The sequence below is a fragment of the Gallinula chloropus genome (assembly GCF_964237585.1).
Source record: "Gallinula chloropus genome assembly, chromosome: 25".
NCBI lineage: Eukaryota > Metazoa > Chordata > Aves > Gruiformes > Rallidae > Gallinula > Gallinula chloropus.
This window is the reverse complement of record NC_140110.1, coordinates 2,956,431-2,979,116: the sequence shown is the minus strand read 5'-3', so window position 1 is coordinate 2,979,116 and position 22,686 is coordinate 2,956,431. Positions and strand designations below refer to the sequence as shown.

General features: G+C 50.9%; 1 protein-coding gene across 1 annotated transcript; it reads left to right on the top strand.

Moving 5' to 3' along the window:
- Window positions 1-20,509: 20,509 nt before the first annotated feature.
- LOC311200791 (olfactory receptor 14A16-like) lies at window positions 20,510-21,436 on the top strand (the record flags this gene model as incomplete). Its single annotated transcript, XM_084275097.1, has 1 exon — window positions 20,510-21,436. One exon carries the CDS (start codon window positions 20,510-20,512, stop codon window positions 21,434-21,436), a length of 927 nt encoding a protein of 308 aa, XP_084131223.1.
- Between the last annotated feature and the right edge of the window lie 1,250 nt (window positions 21,437-22,686).

The window sequence follows — 22,686 nt, the reverse complement described above, 5'->3', positions numbered from 1 at the left end:
TCAGAAGAAAAAGCTGAACTGCTGTAGAGTGTTAATTGGCCCCACTGAGGCCCATTACTGAGAAAGCCTCTCTCCTCATGAAGGGGTTAGAGCAGAAAATTGGAGGCTGTGATTTAAGGTAGACTAAGGCACTGTGCAGGTGGATGTGATGCTGAGTAAAGCCTTGATGTATTTTATCAAGCAGAAGAGCCAGCCCCACAGAAGTGGGATTCTGCCCCCTGCACTGCCTCAGGGCTCTTCCTGGGCCAGTGTCACATGGGGTGTGTGATGCAGCGTGTGGTACAAGGGTACCACAGCTCCCAGCATCCTGAGGGGGTGCAAGGAAGCAGTGAGGCCCCAGTTCTGTGAGATTAGTATGTATGGTGGTTTAGGCCTGGCTGGAGGCCAGATGCCCACCAAAGTCGGTCTATCACTCCCCTTTTCAGTTGGACAGGGGAGAAAATATCTATTGAGAGGCTCAGGAGTCAAGATAAGCACAGGGAGAGATCATCCTGTGATCAACAACACGGCAAAACAGACTCAACACAGAGTGAAGGAAAGAAAACTCTCTCATTTATTACACTGCACTACACAGACAGTGACACCAGAGTTGGGTAATGCGCACCTTCCCCCACCCCTCCCTTCTAGCAGACTTCACTTTAGTCAGGATTTTGCTCCCTTCTCCAGTGGCAAATGCAGCTGCTTGTGTTTTCCTTTCTCCTACATGTGATTCCCAGATGTGCTGTGACCATCACCAGTTGTTTCAGCCTTGGTCAGCAGCAATTCTGGCCTTGAATTGGATGATTTTTACTCTTTGGGGCCTGCAGAGAGCTTCTGGCTGCTTCTTACAGCAGCCATTTTCTGCAGCCCCCATCCTCTCCCAGCACCCAGCTACTCAAAACTGCCACACTCCACCCCTCGCCTCTGTGAAACACATATATGAGAATTGTTCTTTAAATCCCCATCCCAACAGAAATTCTCTACAATTATTACAATACCCAGCTCTGTTCAGTCTGTTTGCTCATTCCCTCAGCCAATTAGTGTCCTTATCTCAAATTCCTGGAGCCCCACATTGGGCGCCAAAAAGGACTGTGGTGGTTTGACTCTGGCTAGAGGCCAAATGCCCACCCAAGCCACTCACTCACACCCCTTTTCAGCCAAAAAAGGAGAAAACATATATATTGGGAGGCTTAGGATTCAAAATAAGGACAGAGGGATCCCTTTCCAATTAGTGCAATGGGCAAAACAGACTCAGCACAGAATAAAGGGAAGAAAACTCATTTATTACTACTACAACTACACTCCCAGTGGACCAGAGTTGGGTAATAAGAAGCACATCCACTTCTTAAAGCACCCTCCCCCCCCACCCCTCCCTTCTTAGCAGAGTTAAACTTCATTCACGATTTTACTCCCTTCTTCCCTCTCCCAACATGGCACAGGGAGGGGCAGGGAATGGGGAATGGGGGGTTTCAGTCCACTCCTCCTGAGTTGTCTTCCGTCTTAGCTGGGAAGGTGGAATCCCTTACGCACACCCTTCTCCTGTGGCACCGTGGGGGCCCACCCATGGGAGAGTCCTCCACAAACTTCTGCAGAGTGAGTCCTCTCTATCAGGGAGTCCTCTTGCAGAAGCCATTTAAGCAGCACAGCTACGGAAAAATGATGACACCAGGGTGCCGGGCAACTGAGGGCACAGGAAACCAGCCTCCAAGAAAATCAGTACCCCGGAAACCAGTGGCCCAGGAAACCAGGGACCAAGAAGCCAGGAGCTCATGGAAACCTTGGTGCCGGGAAACCAGGGTCCTGTAAATTCAGTGACCTGGGAGACCAGAAGTGTTGGAAAACCGGGTCCTGAGGAACTGGGGACACGAGATACCAGGGTGATGTGAAACTAGGGGGGCAGGACACCAATGAAGCAGGAACTTGGGAGTATGGGAAACTTTGGGCATGGGAAATCTGGTTGCAAGTAAACCAGGGTGCCAGGAAACTCAGGGCACGGAAAACTCGAGTGGAGAGACCCCAGTGTGCTGTGAACCCGGGGACTGGAAAACTGGGTTTGCAAGAAACCAGGGTGCCTGGAAACCAGGGTGCAGGGCAACTGGCAGTGCAGGGAACTGGCATTCTGAAAAATCAATGCCCCAGGGAATGAGCGGCCCAGGAAACCAGAGTCCAAGAAACCAGGGGATTGCAAAAACCAGGGTGCTGGGAAACTGGGGTCCTGTGAATTCAGTGACCTGGGAAACTGGGGGTGCAAGAAACCAGTGGTGCAGGAACATGGGGGAGTGGGAAACTAGGGACATAGGAAACCGGGGTGCTGAGAAACCAGCGTGAATGGAAAAAAGGGGTGCAGGAAACTGGGGGCGTGGGAAACCAGTGACATGGGAAACAGAGGCACAGGAAACCCAGAAGGCGGGAATCCAGGCTTCAGGGAAAATGGGGGGCGCAGGAAACAGGCATCCTGAGAAACCAGTGCCCCTGATAACCAGTGGCCCAGGAAACCAAGGCCCAAGAAATCAGGGTCTGATGGAAAGCAGGGTGCTGGGAAACTGGGGTGCTAGGAAAACGGGGGCACAGGAAACCAGGCTGCCAGGAAACTGGTGGTGCGGGAAACCAGGGTGAAGAGACCCCAGTGTGCTGGGAAACCAGGGTGCTGGCAAACAGGGTGCACAGTAAACCGGGGTTGGGGGAAACCAGCATTCCAGGCTACAGGGGTTGGGGGAAACCGGCATCCTGGAAAATCAGTGTCCCAGGAAACCAGCGGCCCAGGAAACCAGGACCCAAAATACCGAGTGCTCATGGAATCTGGGGTGCCAGGAAAACAGTGTGAATGGAAAAAATGGGTGCAGGAAACTAGGGGCGTAAGAAACCAGTGGCACGGGAAGCCGGGGGGGAGGGGGGGGGCGACGAATGAAAACAGGAGTACTTGAAACCAGGATGCTGGGCAAATGGGGGAGCAGCAAACAGGCATCCTGGAAAATCAGTGCTCTGGGAAACAAGTGGCTGAGGAAAACGGGGCCCAAGAAACCAGAGGCTCGTGGAAACCGGGGTGCTGGGGATACCGGGGTCCTGTAAATTCAGTGACACGGGAAACCAGGGGGTTGGGAAATCTGGGGTTTGGGAAACTGAGGGCATGAGAAACCAGAGTGATGGAAAACTAGGGGTACAGGAAACCGGGTTGCCAGGAAACTGGGGGCATGGGAATCCAGGGTGGGGAGACACCAGTGTGTCGGGAAACTGGGGTGCTGGTAAACTGGGCGTGCAGAAAACCCGTGATGTGGGAAAATAGGGGTGCAGAAAACTGGGAGCATGGGAAACCGTGGTGCCCAGAAACCAGGGTACTAGGAAACTGGGGAGCCATAAACTGGGCTGCTGACAAAACAGGATACAGGGAAACTAGTGGCAATGGGAACAGGGCTGCCAGAAAACTGGGGTGCTAGGAAACTGGGGGCACAGGAACCAGGGTGGTGAGACCCCGGTGTGCTAGGCAACTAGGGGTGCAAGAAACCAGTGTTCTGGGGAAATGGTGTGCCAGGAAGCTGGTGGCCCATGAAATCGGGTTGGGGAGACCTCGGTGTTCAGGGAAACTAAGGTGCCGGTAAACTGGGCACGCAGGAAACTGGGATGCCAGCAAAGCAGGGCCCAAGAAACCAGGCACTCATGGAAACTAGGGTGCCAGAAAACCAGAGTCCTGTAAATTCAGTGACCTGGGAAACCGGTGTGCATGGGAAACCTGGGTCCTGCGAAACCAGGGGTATGAGAAACAAGGGTGCTGGCAAACTAAGGGCATGGGAAACTGTTGCCGAGAAACCGGGGTGCTATGAAACTGGAGGCACAGGAACCAGCAACAGGGGCCACAAGAATCTGGGGTGCCTGGATACCAGGTTGCTCGGAAACTGAGGTGTCAAGAAACTAGGGGAGTGGGAAACCAGAGTGGGGAGACACCAGTGTGTCAGGAAACTGGGGTGCCAGCAAATGGGGCACGCAGGAAACCAGTGATGTGGGAAACTGGGGGCGCAGGAAAATGTGGTACTGGGAAACCAGGGTGCCAGGCAACAGGTGGACCAGGAAACCAGAATCCTGGAAAAACACTGCCCTGGGAAACCAGTGGCCCAAGAAACCAGTGCCCTAGAAACCAGTGGTTGTGGAAACCAGGGTGCTAGGAAAACTGGATCCTGTAAATTCAGTGACGTGGGAAACCAGGGGTGTGGAAAACCTGGGTCCTGGGAAACTGGGGCATGAGAAGCCATGGTGATGGGAAACTACTGGAGCAGGAAAACAGTGGTGCAGGAACCAGGGGGCGTGAGAAACTAAGTGCACGGGAAAATGGATTTCCAGGAAACTGGGGGTGCAGGAAACCAGGGTGTTGAGAGCCCAGTGTGCTAGGAAACTGGGGGCATGGAAAAAACAGAGTCCTGGGAAAGCAGTGTTCCAGGAAACTGGGGGCACTGGAAAACTGTGTGGGGAGACATCAGTGTTCCAGGAACCCGGGCTGCCAGCAAAATGGGCATGTGGGAAACCGGGGTGACCAGAAACCAGTGTGCCAGGCAACTGGTGGTGCCAGGAAACCAGGGGCTCATGGAAACCAGGGTGCAGGGAAACCAGCGTGACTGGATAAAAGAGGCATGGGAAACTGTGGACTTGGGAAACTAGTGACACAGGAACAGGGTCCACAGGAAACTGGGAGTGCAGGAAACCGGGGTTCAGGGAAACTGGGGAGGCAGGAAACCGGCGTCCTGGAAAATCAGTACCCAGCGGCACAGGAAAGCAAGGCAAAAGAACCAGGTGTTGTGGAAACCGGGGTGCTAAGAAACCTGGGTCCTGTAAATTCAGTGACCCGGGAAACCAGGGGTGTGGGAAACCTGGGTCCTGAGAAACTGGGAGCATGGGAAAGCAGTGGTGCGGGAACCTGGGGGCGTAGGAAACTAAGTATGTGGGAAACCGGGTTGCCAGGAAACCAGGGTGCCAGGAAACTGGTATGCCGGGGTATCAGGGTGCCCGCAAAATGGGCACGCAGAAAACCTGAGTGCTGGGAAACTGGAGGGAGTACCAGGCAACTGGGGGCTCGGGAAACCGGTGTCCTGGAAAATCAGTGCCCTGGGAAACCAGGGGCATGGGAAAGCTGGGTCCTGAGTAATTTGGGGCATGAGAAACCAGGGTGCTGGGAAACTAAGGGTGTGGGAAACTGGGGTGAGTGGAAAAAAGGGGTGTGGAAATTTGGGGCATGGGAAACCAGTAGCATAGGAACTGGGGAGCGCAGGAAACTGGGAACACGCTAAACCAGGGTGCCAGGAAACTGGAGGTGCAGGAAAATGGCATCCAGGAAAATCAGTGCCCCGGAGAACCAGTGGCCCAGGAAACCAGGGCCCAAGAAACCAGGGGCTCATGGTAACCAGGGTGCCGGCAAACCTGGGTCCTGTGAATTCAGTGACCTGGGAAAACAGACACATGGGAAACCTGGGTCCCAGGAAACTGGGGGCATGAGAAACCAGGGTGACAGGACACGAGGGGCGTGAGAAATCGGGTCATAATATGGACTGGGGTTAGCGCCTTCGTGATGCCAGCACAGTAGAAGAGTAATGTGTGCATCACCCTGGCCAATATTACCGGTCAGGATTCCATTTGTCTGGCAAGAGCATGACAGGAGAACCTGTTTTCAGAGCTCAGTCTCATTGGTCTGCCTGTGGACACCTGGCCAAACCCCATCAAAGAGCCCAACCTGTGTGCAACCCCCCAGTCCTGCACGGACAATCGGGATGGGGTTTTTTGCCCACTTGCCACAAGTGACAGAAGAACCCCAAGAGCTGGAATTGCTGGGACCAGTGACAGTGGACACCTGTGTGAGGCTTAATTATAATTAGAATACAACTCAAACGGGACAAAACGTTAATGCTACTTTGTCAATTTATCAGAATGCTGCCACATGGTGTAATTATACCTCAAACAAGGTATCAAGGTCTTTTAATGTTCCTGTTGCTTTACCTAGAGGGGTATTGCTGTCTGTGATCAAGGCTGGATTAATTGTTCTGGTAGTTATTGTAGTTGTGTTACTAATGTTGCCCTGAATTATCTCTCTGCTGCAAAGGGCACTGCAGTGGATAATAAAGGTGATTTTTGTACCACAAATACAAAAAGGGGAGTTGTGAGGGACTATGACAGGCCTGTAGAACCCTTAGTTGAGAATATAGAGCTGGGCCTTGAAGATATTAAAGTGTACCCTTGAGAAAGAGGAAGTGTAGAGCATCCAGAGAAGTAAACCATTTTAAGGAATTTGCTGACCACAGATAAAGGAACCTGGCAAGAGATAAACCTTGTTAGTGAAGTTAAAAATGTCAACCAGTTGCATTATAGCATCTACCTGAGAGACCATGAGCAAAAGGACACGTGTAGTAGAAACATATAAAAATGAGGATACAGAAATAAATGGGGTCCTTTTTGCTTGTGCACCAGAGACCTCTTGTATGTGTCGTTTGTCCATCTCAACAGTGACCAGTTTCAACAAGGCCAAGTGCTGGGTCCTGCACTTTGGTCACAGTAACCCCAGGCAGTGCTACAGGCCTGGGGCAGAGTAGATGGAGAGCTCCTTAGAGGAGAAAAGGACCTGGGAGTGGGAATGTTAGTGTAAAGCCAGCTGAACATGAGCCAGGAATGTGCCCAGGTGGCTAAAAAGGCCAACAGCATCCTGGCCTGGATCAGGAATAGTGTAAGTATCTTGAGTAGGGAAGGGATTTCCCATTATTCTCAGCTCTTGTGAGGCCACACCTCAAGTACTGTGTTCAGTTTTGAACTCCTCACTACATGAAGGACGTTGAGATGCTGGAGTATGTCCAGAGATGGGCAATGAAGCTGGTGAAGGGTTTGGAGCACCAGTCCTGTGAGCAGCGGGTGAGGGAACTGAGGCATTTTAGAAGGGAAACATTATTGCTCTCTACATCGACCTACAAGTGGGTTTAGAGAGGTGGGAGTCAGTTCTTTATCTCAGATAACAAGCAATAGGACGAGAAAAATCACCTGTTCAAACAGGTGGAGGTACCAGAAGGAGGCTGTGACCTCATAGGAATCCTGTGCTGGAGCAGGTTTGCTGGCAGGGCTGTGGAAGACCCAGGCTGGAGCAGTCTGTTGCTGAACGTGCACTGGAGCAGTAGGTGATGATATAAACCTATGTGGGAAGGATTCATATTGGAGTTGTAGGGTACATTAATGATCATTAAACTCTTGCCCAGAAGAGCAGCCAGGTAGATGCCCAGGAAGAGGCAGAAGTGCAGGAGCTGCAGCTCCCGTGTGTCTGCAAAGGGCAGGAGGAGGAACTGGCTGATGGAGCTGCTGCTGTTGGACATCTGCTGCTGTCAAGTGTGGAGACCTGTCCAAGGAGGAAAAGGCAGAGAGATGTTAGGGAAACTCTTCTTGGAGGAAAACCTCTTCCAATTCACATTGACTCTCTGTTGGACATTTGGACATTGAGCTGCTGTTGGACAGCTGCTGCCTCTGGGCATGGAAAAGTGTTGCAGGAGGAAAGGAGAGAAGGAGAGAAAAACTAAAATGCTTGATTTCTCTCACATACTCCCAGGTGTACATCAGTAGCAGAAGCCACTCCCATGGGCTACCAAAGTGTCATTCCTGGTCTTCAGTTTTGGGTATGGGCAAAAGGGGGTGAACAACAACTGACACAAATTCTCAATCAGATCAGATCCACTCTCATGAGGAAAGGGATCTTGGAAACTTGCCTCCGAACCCAGTAATTCCCATGGGAGCTGGGACCAGCAGCTCCCAGGCAGAAGGTGCCTAATTTTGTGCCCACCAGAACAAGAGGAATCCCAGCTCTGGTGGGTTTGTGGCAGACATAGGCCAGAGCTGCATCCCCTTCCAGAAAGGATGAGGTCCCTGGAGTGACATACCTGACTCCTTTCCCCTCCCTGTCCCTGTCTGGGGGTCCTGTGTCAAGGGGAGACAAGGAAAGTTGATTCCCCTGCCCAGATCTGGTTTGATCAGGAGAAAGGACTCTGTTGGACACAAGGATTTCTCCCCAGCCGAGGGAAAGAATGTCAGAGATGAGATCATAGAGTGATCCCCATGAGGTGTGAGACACCAGGAGGGAGCCTTGAAGAACGTGTCTTCTCCTGCTGAGCTGGGCTGGGCTCCTGGGATGGAGGGAGCTCATGAAACACTGCAGCACTGCAGAGAGACAGCTCTGCACAGGAGCAGCTCTTCTGCCAAGGCACAGGGCTGGGGACACTGCCTGTAGGCTTTGAGGGGGGCTGTGAGCCTGAGAGATCTGATGGATGCTGAGAGATCTGATGGATGCTGAGAGAGCTGATGGATGCTGAGAGCTCACTAGAGGAGAAAGGTAAAGAGACTTTGCTTTGAATTTTCTGCTCCTGTGGGCTGGGTGGGAAGTGGGAGCTGAGCTTTTATTGATAACATTGCAGGCAGCAGTGCAAACTCTTTTGTCATTAGGACTTGTCAGAGCATCTCCTGAGCCCTGCACACACAGAGGTTCCCAGGGCAGTGCCCTGATGCCAGGAGGGGTCTGCAGAGCAGAGCTGAGCACAGGGCAGAATGGATGAGGTCTGTGAGCACAGAGCAGGAAGTGAAATGGACAAAGAGAAGCAGCTGCAGGGACACTTCCAGACAGATTTTGGCATGTACAGGAGAAGAAGCTGCTCTCAGAAATACCCTGACAGTGGGGATTTGGACATCCCCCACACTGTAGACTCTTCCCTGCAGTGACCCCCTGGTTTCTTTCAGAGAACACGGATTCTGCACCGAGATTTCCAGGGTTTCAGGCTGAGTCTTCTCCTTGGCAGCCCAAACCCACAGTGAGGAGAAACCCTTGAGTGCCTGTCTGCCTGTCCCTGAACTTCCATCCTTGGCTGGAGCATTTCTTTCTGTTTCTCCTCCTGTCTTTGCTGCCTTTGTCCAACCTGGGGTTCTGGAAAAGTCAATTGGTGGGCCTGGCACTGAGCTGACCTTCACTTCAGGACCCCCATCTGTAGGACTGAGGAATTTCTAGGGGCTTCTTCTGGGCTTCAAGGCTGCCTCCCAGAGGGGCACAGCTCTCCTAAAGGCTCTTGTGCCCCAGAGAGGAGTCCCATGCAGAAGACTTCTCAGCACTGAGGCCATGGCAATAACTGTGTGTGGGCAGCTGCAATGAGCCCTGTGTGTCCCTGGCTGAGTGAGGAGCTGAGATCCTCCTTGGGTAGGATGAGACCACAGAAGGGCCTTGGAGCTCTGCCCTGGGAGAATGGATTCTTCAGCTCTCTGTGGGGTCCAGTTTCTTCTACAGGGAACAGCAGGGTGTGATTACAGAGTGTCCAGCACAGGGCAGCTGAGAGCAGGGCTGATGGACAGAGCAGCTCTCCCCTCTCTGTACTCAGGGGAAGGTTTCACTGGCACTGCAGCAGCAATGTCAGGGAGTTCTGACAGAAGAAACACTCCTGAGGTACAGTGAGGAGAAAACCAAAGCTCCAAAGCTCTGCTCTGCCCTCAGGTGAAACTGGAGTGACAGTGTTGAAAAGCTCATTCTTATCCACAGTGGATTTAGTCTGAGATCACACCATCCTTCTATTTACTGACTGCTGCCAGGCAGGACTGAGTTCTTGAGAGCCACAGCTGACCCTCCTCCCAGCAGTGGCACGCTGGAGCCAGCACAAAGCAGACCTCCCAAAAGGGACCTGACAAAAGTCTTCCTGAATATAGAGAGTCAATCTGAGGCTATTCCCTGAGAACTGGAAGAGGTTTTCCTGAAAGAAAAGTTCCCTAAATTCTCACTATCTTTTCGTCCTCTGACAGGTCTCCACATTTGACAGCAGCAGATGTCCAACAGCAGCAGCTCCATCAGCCAGTTCCTCCTCCTGCCCTTTGCAGACACACGGGAGCTGCAGCTCCTGCACTTCTGCATCTTCCTGGGCCTCTACCTGGCTGCTCTCCTGGGCAATGGCCTCATCATCATCACCATAGCCTGTGACTACCACCTCCACACCCCCATGTACTTCTTCCTCCTCAATCTCTCTGTTCTTGACCTTGGCTGCATCTCCACCACTGTTCCCAAATCCATGGCCAATTCCTTGTGGGACACCAGGGCCATTTCCTGCACAGGATGTGTGGCTCAACTCTTTTTCTTTGTATTTTTGATTGTCACAGAGTACTTTCTCCTCACTGTCATGGCCTATGACCGTTACATTGCCATCTGCCACCCCCTGCACTACAGGACCCTCCTGGGCAGCAGAGCTTGTGTCCACATGGCAGCAGCTGCCTGGGGCAGTGGGTTTCTCAATGCTGTTCTGCACACAGCCAATACATTTTCACTGCCCCTCTGCCATGGCAATGCCCTTGACCAGTTCTTCTGTGAAATCCCCCAGATCCTCAGGCTCTCCTGCTCAGATGCCTACCTCAGGGAAACTGGACTCATTGTGGTCAGTGTCTGTTTAGCTTTTGGGTGTTTTGTGTTCATTGTGGTGTCCTATGTGCAGATCTTCAGGGCTGTGCTGAGGATCCCCTCGCAGCAGGGACGGCACAAAGCCTTTTCCACATGTGTCCCTCACTTGGCTGTGGTCTGCGTATTTCTCAGCACTGGTATGTTTTCCAATCTTAAGCCCCCCTCCATCCACTCCCTTTTTCTGGACCTGTTAGCATCATTTCTTTACTCAGTGTTTCCACCAGCAGTGAACCCCCTCATCTACAGCATGAGGAACCAGGAGCTCAAGGATGCAATGTGGAAACTGATGACTGGATATTTCTAAGCAGCAGCAGCTGCTCGTATCACCAACCATGTAACTCACCTTATCTCCACTCCCTTTTTTTAGTTGTTTTTTAGTTCCGGGTTTGGTTTTTTTCTCCTGCCTGGTTCTCTAAGCTGTAATTACATTGTTCACATTCACCCATTACTAATGCAGGATCTCCAGGTCCTGTGTGACCCAAATAATGTGTAATGAAAAGCTGTGCTTACTTTGTATCATGTCTGCCTGGAAAGTGCCATACTTTTTCATATTTTTTTTTTTTCTTATATTTGAAAAATATTTACTGTCTTTAACAGCTTAATCATTTGACTACCTGGGAATTTCCAGGTAATGTACCAATGCCAGTAGATGAAATATTCACTTTCCCCTTTACCTGCTTTATTGCTTGTGGTCTCTTTCACCTCCCTCATCATTCAAGTGTTTCCTCTTCTCCTGATGATACATCCATGTCTAAGGACATCTTTTCAGCAGACTAGCTGGATGTATGCATTTCACTTTGATCACTGGATTCCAACTCCGTTTCGTCTTTGGTCCTGCAGATGCCGATAATCGCTCTGTTGTCTGATTTGAGCTACAGAGAGCTGGAAGACATCCCATCTTTCAGCAGTCTAATGAAGTGTTCTGTCAGAAGGTCAGTGTGTTGATAAGTGACCTTTCTATGTATCTGATTCAAACTGCTCTGTGAGAGAATCTCCTCTGGAAGCTGACCCCCTGCACACGCTGCTTGGCCGTAGCAGCAGCTGAGGAGAGAGATTTCATGGGTATTAAACTGTGTCACGTTTAACTGCTGTTTGTTGTCAGAGAAATCTGTTCCTGCCTGTGAGCACAGATGACGCCAGGAAAAGTGTTGGGAGTCTCAGGAGGCCAGTGAGGGAACTGCTGGGGTTGGGGAAGAGCAAGGTTCTCCAGACAGGGTTGGATCTCCAGAGACTGCTTTTCCTGCCTGTCCAGATCACTTTAGGAGACCCATATCCATCACAGAATGCTGCTGTCACTTCTTCTATCAACTGAGCCATGACAGAAAGTATCCTTGACTGAAAAAAGGTCCTTCAGGAACATTCCTTTGAAACCTTCATCACTAAGGACCTACCGAAATCCCAGTAGTTGCAGAAGTCTTGAGTTCTTTAATGAAAATGGCTTGAAGAGCCATGCTTGAAAGGGCTTTCTGGATGTTAATGTGCACCATGGTGTCTTTTCTTCTGAGTCACAGAATCACAGAATCACAAGGTTGGAAGAGACCTTGGAAGATCATCAAGTCCAACCATTCCCATCCTAAGCTAAACCAGATCCCTAAGTACCTCATCTACCCTTTTTTTGAACACATCCAGGGATGGTGACTGAACCCCCTCCCTGGGCAGCCTGTTCCAGACCCTGACAACTCTTTCAGTATTTTTTTTTTTCTAATCTCCAATCTAAACCTGCCCTGGCCCATCTTCATGCCATTGCCCCTTGTTTTATCTTTTGTCACCTGGCTGCAGAGACCATCGCCCACCTCTCTACATCATCCTTTCAAGTAGTGGTAGGTGGTGACAAGGTCTCCCCTCAGCCTCCTCTTCTCCAGGCTAAACATCCCCAGGTCCCTCAGCCGTTCCTCATAGGATTTGCCCTCCAGCCCCTTCCCCAGCCTGGTTGCCCTTCTCTGCACTTGGTCAAGGACCTCAATGTCCTTCTTATGGTGAGGAGCCCAGAACTGCACACAGTACTCAAGGTGTGGCCTCACCAATGCCCAGTACAGGGGCACAATCACTTCCCCAGACCTACTGGCTACACTGTTTTTGATACAAGCCAAGATGCCATTGGCCTTCCTGGCTGCCTGGGCACACTGCTGGCTCATATTCAGCCTGCTGTCACCCAACACCCCCAGGTCCTTCTCTTCCTGACAGCTCTCCAGCCAGAATTCCCCCCAGCCTGTAGCGCTGCATGGGGTTGTTCTGTCCCATGTGCAGGACTCTGCACTTGGCCTTGTTGAACTTCATCCCGTTGGTCTCAGCCCATCGGTCCAGCCTGTTCAGATCCCTCTGAAGAGCCTCCCTCCCCTCAGGCAGATCAACACTTCCTCCTAGCTTAGTGTCATCTGCAAACTTACTTAGGGAGCATCCAATCCCTTCATCCAGGTCATTGATAAAGCTGTTGAATAGAACTGGACCCAGGTCTGAGCCCTGGGGGTGCCACTCGTGACCAGCCTCCAGCTGGATTTGGCTCCATTCACCACCACCCTTTGGGCCCGGCCATCCAGCCAGTTTTGAACCCAGCTGAGGGTCCACCTGTCCAGGCCAGTGGCAGCCAGTTTCTCAGTCAGAATGCTGTGAGAAACCCTGTCAAAGGCTTTCCTGAAGTCCTTGCAGACACATCCACCGCCTTCCCCTTGTCCATTAAGTGGGTCACCTTGTCATAGAAGGTGATCAGGTTAGTTTGACAGGATCTGCCTTTTGTAAACCCATGTTGACTGGGCCTGATCCCCTGGCCATCACACATGTGCTGCATGACAGCTCCCAAGATGACCCTCTCCATGATCTTCCCCGGGACTGAGGTCAGGCTGACAGGCCTGTAGTTCCCCATATCCTCCTTCTGGCCGTTCTTATATATGGGTGTCACATTTGCCAGGCTCCAGTCCAGTGCAACTTGCCCAGTCTGCCAGGATTGCTGATAGATGATGGAAAGGGGTTTGGCAAGCACATCTGCCAGCTCCTCTGCCAGATCTTCTATTCCTGGTGTTATATTTGCTGGAATAGAATTAATTTTCATATTGGTGTCACTGTAGTTCTGTGGATTTGATTTATAAGCAAAAAAGTCTATATTAATGTGCTAGTTCCTTGCTGAGCAGGGCTTGCACAGCATCAAGGCCTTTTTTCTAATTCTGCTCCAGAAATGAGTCAACTGGGAGTGCACAAGTACCTGGGAGGGGACAGAACAGGCCCAGCTGACCATAGCTGACCAACAGGATCATCCATACTGTACGACTGCAGGAGTGAGCCCACCGTTGTGTTGCACTTGTTGTCTACAAAGGTGGGCTGGTTTCTTTCTAGCAGCGGGTGGAATGCTGTGTTTAGGAGTTCAGATGACAGCAGTGCTGATAATACAGGGATGATTTTGTTGTGTCCAAAGAATCAAGGACTTTTCAGTTGTTCATGCTGCTCTGCTAACGAGAGGGTGGTGGGCACCCAGGGAACTGGGAAGGAACACAGCCAGGACAGGTGACCCAACCTGGTCAGAGAGGGTGTTCCATGTCAATTACGTCATGCTCAGCAGATGACGAGAGGCTTGTGGGAGGAAGAGGCTACCCCTCCAGGACACGTGGATTGGGCACTGTCTCGTTTCAGGACAGCTCTGAGCTGTGAGGTCTGAGCTGTGCGGTTCAGCAAGAAGCTGCATTGTGCATCACCAGTTTTGTATATTTTGCTACAAAGTCCTACTGTTGTTTCTCTCTCTCTGCTGTCCCAGTAAACTGTCCTTATCCCAATTCAAGAGGTTTGGGTTGTTTTGGTTTCCTTTTCACTCCCTTTCCCCTTCCTCAATTTATAACACATCCTCTTAGAGAGGGAACAGCTACGTGGTGCTTGGCCAGAGCGAAACCACAACAGGTTCCAGCACAACAGCAAATCTGCAGCTTTGAAGGTCAGAGGCTTTTTAGCCTGGGGAATGGAGGCTGAGGGAAAGCCCACTTTGTGCTATGTGGAAAGAACATAAGAAAGTCCATGTGAAACTGTGACTTTGAAGGTCAGAGTGGACATGAGGAAAAAAAAATGTCATTCTGGGGGCAGTGCTGTGGTGCTAAAAGTCACTCAGAGGAAGTGTGGATGAGTTGGCAGCTTTGTGTTTCCAAGATCAGCTGGTGAGGAGGGAGAGACAGCAGTACAGGCAGGGACATCAGGGAGTGAAATCAAAGTGGGGAACGGGGTTTGGTTGCCTGCAGTTTGTAGAGAAACTAGAAAAGGCAAGGGGCAGTGTGGGATGGGCTGTGGTGCAGATGGCCAAGGGTGCTGGGCAGGCTGAAATGGTCTGATAGAAATGAGGTCTTAACCCCTTGGCTATAGCTGATGTCCCTGCCGCAGAGGCTTCAGAGGAGACACATTGTCCTCATGGCCATAAAGCATCATTGCCTCCTTGCACCCACCTAAAGAGAGGCCACCATGTGTAATAACCCTATGCTTCCCTTGGTGTCACACTCCCCACATCCCATGGAAGAGCCCTGAGACACAGGTGAGGGTCAGGATCTCCCTGCCCAGGGGCTGGGGGTCAGCACTTCGCATTTCTGTTTCATCAGACCAAGCCAGGGTGTCCTCAGCATCAGAGCTGCCTGCGCTTTGCCTGTGTTTGTCTATAGTTGTCTATTCTATTGAGCCCATGGAGAGTTTCTGCCAGCAATGGCTCCCAGTGGGGCCTCTTAATGCTTCAAGGCACTTTGGGCATTACTCCTGACTTCAACTTCTGGAGACATTCCTTCACTCTCCTCTTGGTATCTGAGGTCTGTGGACTCAGAAGAAAAGACTCCATGGGGCTCATTAACATCCAGAAAGCCCTTACAAGCATGGCTCTTTAAGTAACATTCATTATAAAACTCAAGACTTCTACAACTACTTGGATTTTAGATAGGTCCTTAGTGATTCCTTAGATTTCAAAGGAATTTCCCAATGGAGGACCTTTGTTCAGCCTGTCCAAGTCACCCTGCAGAGGCTTCCTGCCTTTCAGCAGATCAACACTCACACACTTTGATGCCATCTGCAAATTTACTGAGGGTCCAATTGATCCCCTCAGCCAGATCATTAATGAAGATACTAAAGAGAACTGGCCCCAGCACTGACCCCTGGGGAACACCACGTATGACCAGCTGCCAACTGGATTTAACTCCCTTCACCACAACTGTTTGGGTCTGGCTGTACAGCCAGTTTCTAACCCAGCACAGAGTATACACATCTAATCCATGGGCAGCTAGTTTTTCCAGCAGGATGCTGTGGGAGACAGTAATGAAGGTGTCACTGAAGTCCAGGTAGACCACATCCACAGCCTTCCCCACATCCAAAGAGCAGGTCACCTTGTCACAGAAAAACATCAGTTTGGTCAAGCATGATCTGCCTTTCCAGTCTGACTGGGCCTGATCACCTGAGTGTGCTGCATGTGCTGCATGATGTCACTCAAGATGATTTGTTCCATCACCTTCCCCAGCACCGAGGTCAGGCTGACAGGCATTTTGTTCCCTGGGAACCTCCTACTGGCCCTTCTTGTAGATGGGTGTCACATGTGCCAGCTTCCAGTCAGGTAGAGCCACCCTGGTCAGCCAGGACTGCTGGTAAATAAGGGAAAGTGGCTTGGGGAGCACTTCTGCCAGCTCCCTCAGTACCCTCAGGTGTATCCTATCCGGACCCATTGACTTGTACAGATCTAAGTGGCTGAGCAGGTCACTAACCAATTCCCCTGGGATTATGAGAGCTTCGGTCTGATTCACATCTCCATTTTTCCACGCAGGGGTCTGGGAATCAGGACACAACTGGTCTTACTGCTAAAGACTGTGGAAAAAAAGGCACTAAGTTCCTCAGCCTTTTCTTCACCCTCTATTACATTGGTCCCCCTGAGTCGAATAAACGTTCGAGATTCTCACTGTCACTCCATTTGTCATTAATATATTTATACAATTATTATGAATTATCAATATTGATATTGATAATAATATTAACATTGGTATTAATATTTATACTTAATATTAATTAATATATAAAAGAACTATTATTTATACCAGTAATATTGTTATTCATGTATTTATAGAACTATTAAGAAAAGGAGGGACAGGGAGAATCCAAAATCTTTATTGTAGATCACCAAAAAATATTAGCAAGGGCTGAAAAAGTTTCCTAGCCAGAAACCCTCCAAGGTAGCCCACTAGCATGTCCAGTAACCTTGGGGGTCAGGGCTTTCCTAACCACTGGAATGGTCTGAAGAGTCCCTGGTGTCATTTTGTGGCTCTACTAGTGTCCCCCTTTAAAAATTCTAAACATACAGCAATAGCTCCCAAATAAATCTATGAAGGATGAATGATGTTCCTGGGCTGAAACCTCCCCAGGTAGCCCACTAGCAGCCCTAGGAACATTGGGGCTCAGGGCTTTCCTAGAAGAGGGAGCAGCCCTAAGATTGCCTGACTTCATTTCCAAATTCTACAAGAGCCCACCTTTGAAACTGAGAAACGTCCAGGAATAGCTCCCAAACAAATTGGTGTCAGGGCTGAAAAAGGTTTGTGGCCTGAAACCTCCCCAGGTAGTAGAATAGCAGTACAGCAAACCTTGAGGCTCAGGGCATTCCTAGCCAAGGCAACAGCCTTTAGAGTGCCTGATGTCATTTTTCCGTCTACCAGCAATCACCTTCGCAAGTGCTAAACCTCCAGCAACAGGTCTCTAACAAGAGGAGCGAGGGCTGAAGGATTTTCCTGGCATGAACCCTCATCAGTGTTCAGATGTGAAACACAAGGAATCTTGGTGCTCAGATCGTTCCTTGCCAAGGGAACTCTCCTCACATTGCCTGACGCCTCCTCAGGCTCTACCAGCATCCTCCTTCAAAACTTCTAACCTTCCAGCAACACCTCCCAAACAAAACAGCAAGAGTTTAAAGATATTATTGCCCTGAATGCTCCTCAGGGAGTGGACAAGCAGCCCCAGTAACCTTTAGGATCAGGGCATTGCTAACCAAGGGAGAGGTCCTAAGATTGCCTGATGTTTTTGGGCTCCACCAGTGTCCACAGTTGAAACTCCTACATGTCCAGCAATAGCTCCTAAGGAAAAGGGGTGAGGGCTGAAAGATGTTCCTGGCTTGAAATCTCCCTGGTTAGCCCACTAGCAGCCCCAGAAATCTTGGGGCTCAGGTCTCTCCTTACCAAGACAATGTTCTAACAGTGCCTGACATCATTTTCAGGCTCTCCCAGTGTCCAACTTTGAAAGATCTGTACGTCCAGACATAGGTCCCCCAAAAAGGGATGAGGGCAAAACACAATCCTGGCCTGAAATCTCCGTAGATAACCTACTAGCAGCATGAGAAACCTTAAGGTAACCTTGCCAGGTATCCCACAAAACACCCCAAAACCAAACAGGTACTGGATACAAGAAGACCGATCTCCCTGGGGTAGGCATCTGAGCATGTGAGGCTGAGGATCTGGGGGATTTCACAGAAGAACTGGTCAGCAGCATTGCCCTTACAGAGGGGGAGGGAAAATGTATTAGTTGTGAGCAGCACAGCATGGAGAAACCTGCTGCAGCTCCCCTGTGTCTGCCAAGGGCAGGAGGAGGAAGTTGGAAATGAAGCTACCATGGCCCATTTTCTGCCACTTTGCAGGAAGCCCTGTGGAAGAAGAACAAGGCAGTGAGAACTTGGGGCACTCTTCACTGGCTGCATAGGGCTCTGTTGTGAGCTCTCCAGATGTCAGTTTGTCCTTGCAGCAGCAGGTCTATCTTTATTAATATCTATGATCATTTCCGGATTGTGGTTTCCACTTCCCCCACCTGCAGAGCAAAGCTTTGTGGATTTCTTTCCCCTGATATTGTTCTCTGGAAACCCTGAGAAATGCCCAAATGCTCACCTAAACCCCTTCCTTTCACAGGTGGAAAGAGATCACTCCGTGCCTGCTCCAGGCCTGGGGGTCCTGTCTCATGTGGAGACACAGAAAGGTGATTCTCCTGCCCAGCTCTGGTTCGATCAGGAGAAATTACTCTGATGGACAGAAGGATTTCTCCCCAGCTGAGGGAGGCAACATCAGAGATGAGAACACAGAATGATCCCCATGAGGCCTGAGGCACCAGAGGGAGCCTAGAAGAACTGGTCTTCTGCTGCTGAGCTGGGCTGGACTCCTGGGATGAAGGGAGCCACTGCAACCCAGCAGCCCTGACAAGAGACAGCTCTGGCCAGGAGCAGCTCCTCTGCCAAGCACACAGGGCTGGGGACACTGCCTGTAGGCACCGAGGGGAGACCTGTGAGGCTGAGAGAGCTGATGGATGCTGAGAGCTCACTGGAGGAGAAATCTGCACAGCCTCTCCCTGGTATGTCTGTGGGTGCAGGGCAATGCAGGTTCTGTTCCTGGAGGGATCCCCTAAAGCTGGGACATGGGGCAGTGTGTGGGGTCTGTCAGGAGGACAGGTTCTCTATAGGACCAGAAAGTGCTGCCTGGAAGGGATGCCCTTCTGCCCCATCAGAGGGACAGGGCAGGACAGCTGTCTTCTCCTGGCCATGGAGGCAAGGTGTGAAGCAGCATGTGCACCCAGGGGCCCCAGGGCTGTCCCTGTGAGCAGGGTGCCTGTGGCCTGGGGTCTGTATGCTGGGTCAGGGACTCTGCTGCTGCCAGGGTCAGCACTCAGCCTGCCTGCTGGGCTTCCAGCAGCATCACTGCAGAAAGAAGCTGTGGGTAGAAAGTGTGACCCATGGAAGGACAGTGCAGGGTCCTTCTGCTGTCAGTGTGCTGCGTAGAACAGGTTTTCTCCCAGTTCCAGCTGATCCCAGGAAACTTCCCAGAGACTTTTCAAGAACACCAAGGATGCATTTTCCACTCCAGGTAAAGAGTCTTTACTTTGAATTTTTGGCTCCTGTTGGCTGGGTGGGAAGTGGGAGCTGAGCTTTTCTTGGTAACTTTGCAGCAGGCAGTGCAAACCCATTGGTCATTAGGACTTGTCAGAGCATCTCCTGAGCCCTGCCCACACAGAGGTTCCCTGGGGCAGTGCCCTGATGCCAGGAGGGGTCTGCAGAGCAGAGCTGAGCACAGGGCAGGTTGGATGAGTTCTGAGAGCACAGAGTGGGAGGTGACATTGGGAAAAAGAAGCATCTGCATGGACAGTTCCAGGCAGCAGAGACACTGTCAGGGAGGGAGAAGGAGCTGCTCCCAGAAATGCCCTGGCAGTGGGGATTTGGAACCTGTTATCCCCCGCAGTGCTGACACTTTACAACAGCCATCTCTGGATTCTGCCACTGAGCACAGACACTGCAACAAGAGATCCAGTGTTTCAGGCTGAGTCTTCTTGTTAGCCTGATCCCCAGTAAGGAGAAACCCATGAGTGCCTGTCTGTGTGTCCCTGTCTTTCCAGCCTGGGCTGGAGCATTTCTCACTGCATCCCCTCCTGTCCTTGCTGCCTTTGTCCCACCATTACCTGGGGCTTTGAGCACGTCTATTTTTGAACCTCATTTCTGGACCCCCTTCTATAGGACTGTGAATTCCCCAGAGGCTCCTGTTGGGCTGTAGGCTGCCTCCCACAATGGGACCGCTCTCCCTGGGACTCTTGTGCCCCAGAGAGGAGCACCATGCAGGAGACATCTCAGCACAGAGGCCGTGGCAATGCCACTCATCACCTGTGTGTGGGCAGCTGCACTGAGCCCTGTGTGTCCCTGGCTGGGAGCGGGGAGCTGAGATCCTCCTTGGGTAGGATGAGACCACAGGAGGGCTTTGGAGCTCTGCCCTGTGAGACTGGATTCCTCAGCTCTCAGTCAGGGGAAAATCAAAGCTCCAAAGCTCTGCTCTGCCCTCAGGTGAAATTGGAGTGACAGTGCTGAAAAGCTCATTCCTATCCACAGGGGATTTAGTCTGAGATCAGGCCATCCTTCTATTTACTGACTGCTGCAAGGCAGGACTGAGTTCTCATGAGCCCACAGCCAACCCTCCTCCCAGCAGTGACACGCTCAAGCCAGCACAAAGGAGACCTCCCAGAAGGGACCTGACAAATGTCTTCCTGAATACAGGGAGTTAATGTGAATTGGAAACTGTTTCCCTCAAAGAATTGTTCCCTAACTTCTCACTACCTCTTTATCCTTTGACAGGTCTCCACACTTGACAGCAGCAGATGTCCAACAGCAGCAGCTCCATCAGCCAGTTCCTCCTCCTGCCCTTTGCAGACACACGGGAGCTGCAGCTCCTGCACTTCTGCCTCTTCCTGGGCATCTACCTGGCTGCTCTCCTGGGCAATGGCCTCATCATCATCACCATAGCCTGTGACCACCACCTCCACACCCCCATGTACTTCTTCCTCCTCAACCTCTCTCTTACTGACCTTGGCTGCATCTCCACCACTGTTCCCAAATCCATGGCCAATTCCTTGTGGGACACCAGGGCCATTTCCTACACAGGATGTGTGGCTCAACTCTTTTTCTTCCTATTTTTGATCTCCACAGAGCACTTTCTTCTCACTGTCATGGCCTATGACCGCTACGTTGCCATCTGCCACCCCCTGCACTACGGGACCCTCCTGGGCAGCAGAGCTTGTGTCCACATGGCAGCAGCTGCCTGGGGTGGTGGGTTTCTCCATGCTGTGCTGCACACAGCCAATACATTTTCACTGCCCCTCTGCCATGGCAATGCTGTTGGCCAGTTCTTCTGTGAAATCCCCCAGATCCTCAAGCTCTCCTGCTCAGATGCCTACCTCAGGGAAACTGGACTCATTGTGTTTGGTATCTGTTTAGGTTTTGGGTGTTTTGTGTTCATTGTGGTGTCCTATGTGCAGATCTTCAGGGCTGTGCTGAGGATCCCCTCGCAGCAGGGACGACACAAAGCCTTTTCCACCTGCCTCCCTCACCTGGCTGTGTACTCCCTGTTTGTCAGCACTGCTGTGTCTGCCTACCTGAAGCCCCCCTCCATCTCTTCCCTTATTCTGGACCTGGTAGCGTCATTTCTTTACTCGGTCTTTCCACCAGCAGTGAACCCCCTCATCTACAGCATGAGGAACCAGCAGCTCAAGGATGCCATGTGGAAACTGATTACTGGATGTTTCTAAGCTCATCTTCTTCTGCTTATCCCTGACCATGTAACTCACATTAGGACCAGTCTCTATTTAGTATGGGTTTTAGTTCCTGGTTCTTTGTTTCCCTCTAGTTTATTTAAACTGGAATATGATGGTCCACAGTCATCCCATTGCTGATACAGTATGACCCACACGCTGGGTAAGGATGGGCTGTGCTCTCTTTGCATCATGTCTGCCTGAAAAGGTGCACATATTTTTCTTTCTTAAAATTTCTCCTGACATTTATTAAATATTTATAAGTACATTTTCATCAACTGAATCACTTGACCACTTGTCTGAAATGGCAGTGCTTTCCCACCATGACAGAACAGGAATTTCCTTGAAGTGCAACAAACATAAAGTCACAGAATCTTTCACAAAGTCCAACCACAGCCTAACCCTGCCTAGTCCACCTCCAGACCATGTCATCAAGCACAACATCTGCACACCTTTGTAATACTTCCAGGGATGGTTACTCCACCACGTCCCTGGGCAGCCTGTTCCAATAGCTGAATACCCTTTCCATAAAGAAATTCTTCCTGATCTCTAACCTAAATCTGCCCTGGTATAATTTCAAGCCATTCCCTGTCATCCTATCGCTTGTTATCTGAGATAAGAGGCCAACCTCCACCTCTCTATATCCTTCTTGCAGGTACTTCTAGAAAGTGATAAGGTCTTCCTCAGCATCCTGAAGACTAAAACGCCCCAGTTCCCTCAGTTGATCCTCACAGGACTCGTGCTGCAAACCTTTCACTGTCTACTCTGCCATTCTCTGGACACAATCCAGCATCTCAACGTCCTTCTTTGAGCAAGGGGCTCAAAACTGGACACAGTACTCAAGGTGTGGCCTCACCAGAGCTGAGTATAATGGAACAATCTCTTCCCTACTCCTGGCAGTCACACTATTCCTGATCCAGGCCTGGATGCCGCTGGCCTTCTTGGCCACCTGGGCACAGCGCTGGCTCATATTCAGCTAACACCCCCATATCCTGTACTTCTAGGGAGCTCTCCAGCCACTCTGCTCCAGGACTGTAACCCTGCCTTTTGTTATTGTTACCAAAGCTCATGACCAAGCCCCATAAAGCCTCTGCCAATTGATCCAGCCTGTCCAGGTTGCTCTGCAGAGCCTTCCTGCCTTCCACAATTTGGTGTCATGTACCAACTTATTGAGGCTGCACTCAATCCCCTTGTCCAGATCATGAATAAAGATGTTCAAGAGGATGGGCCCTGTTATAAATTTGAGA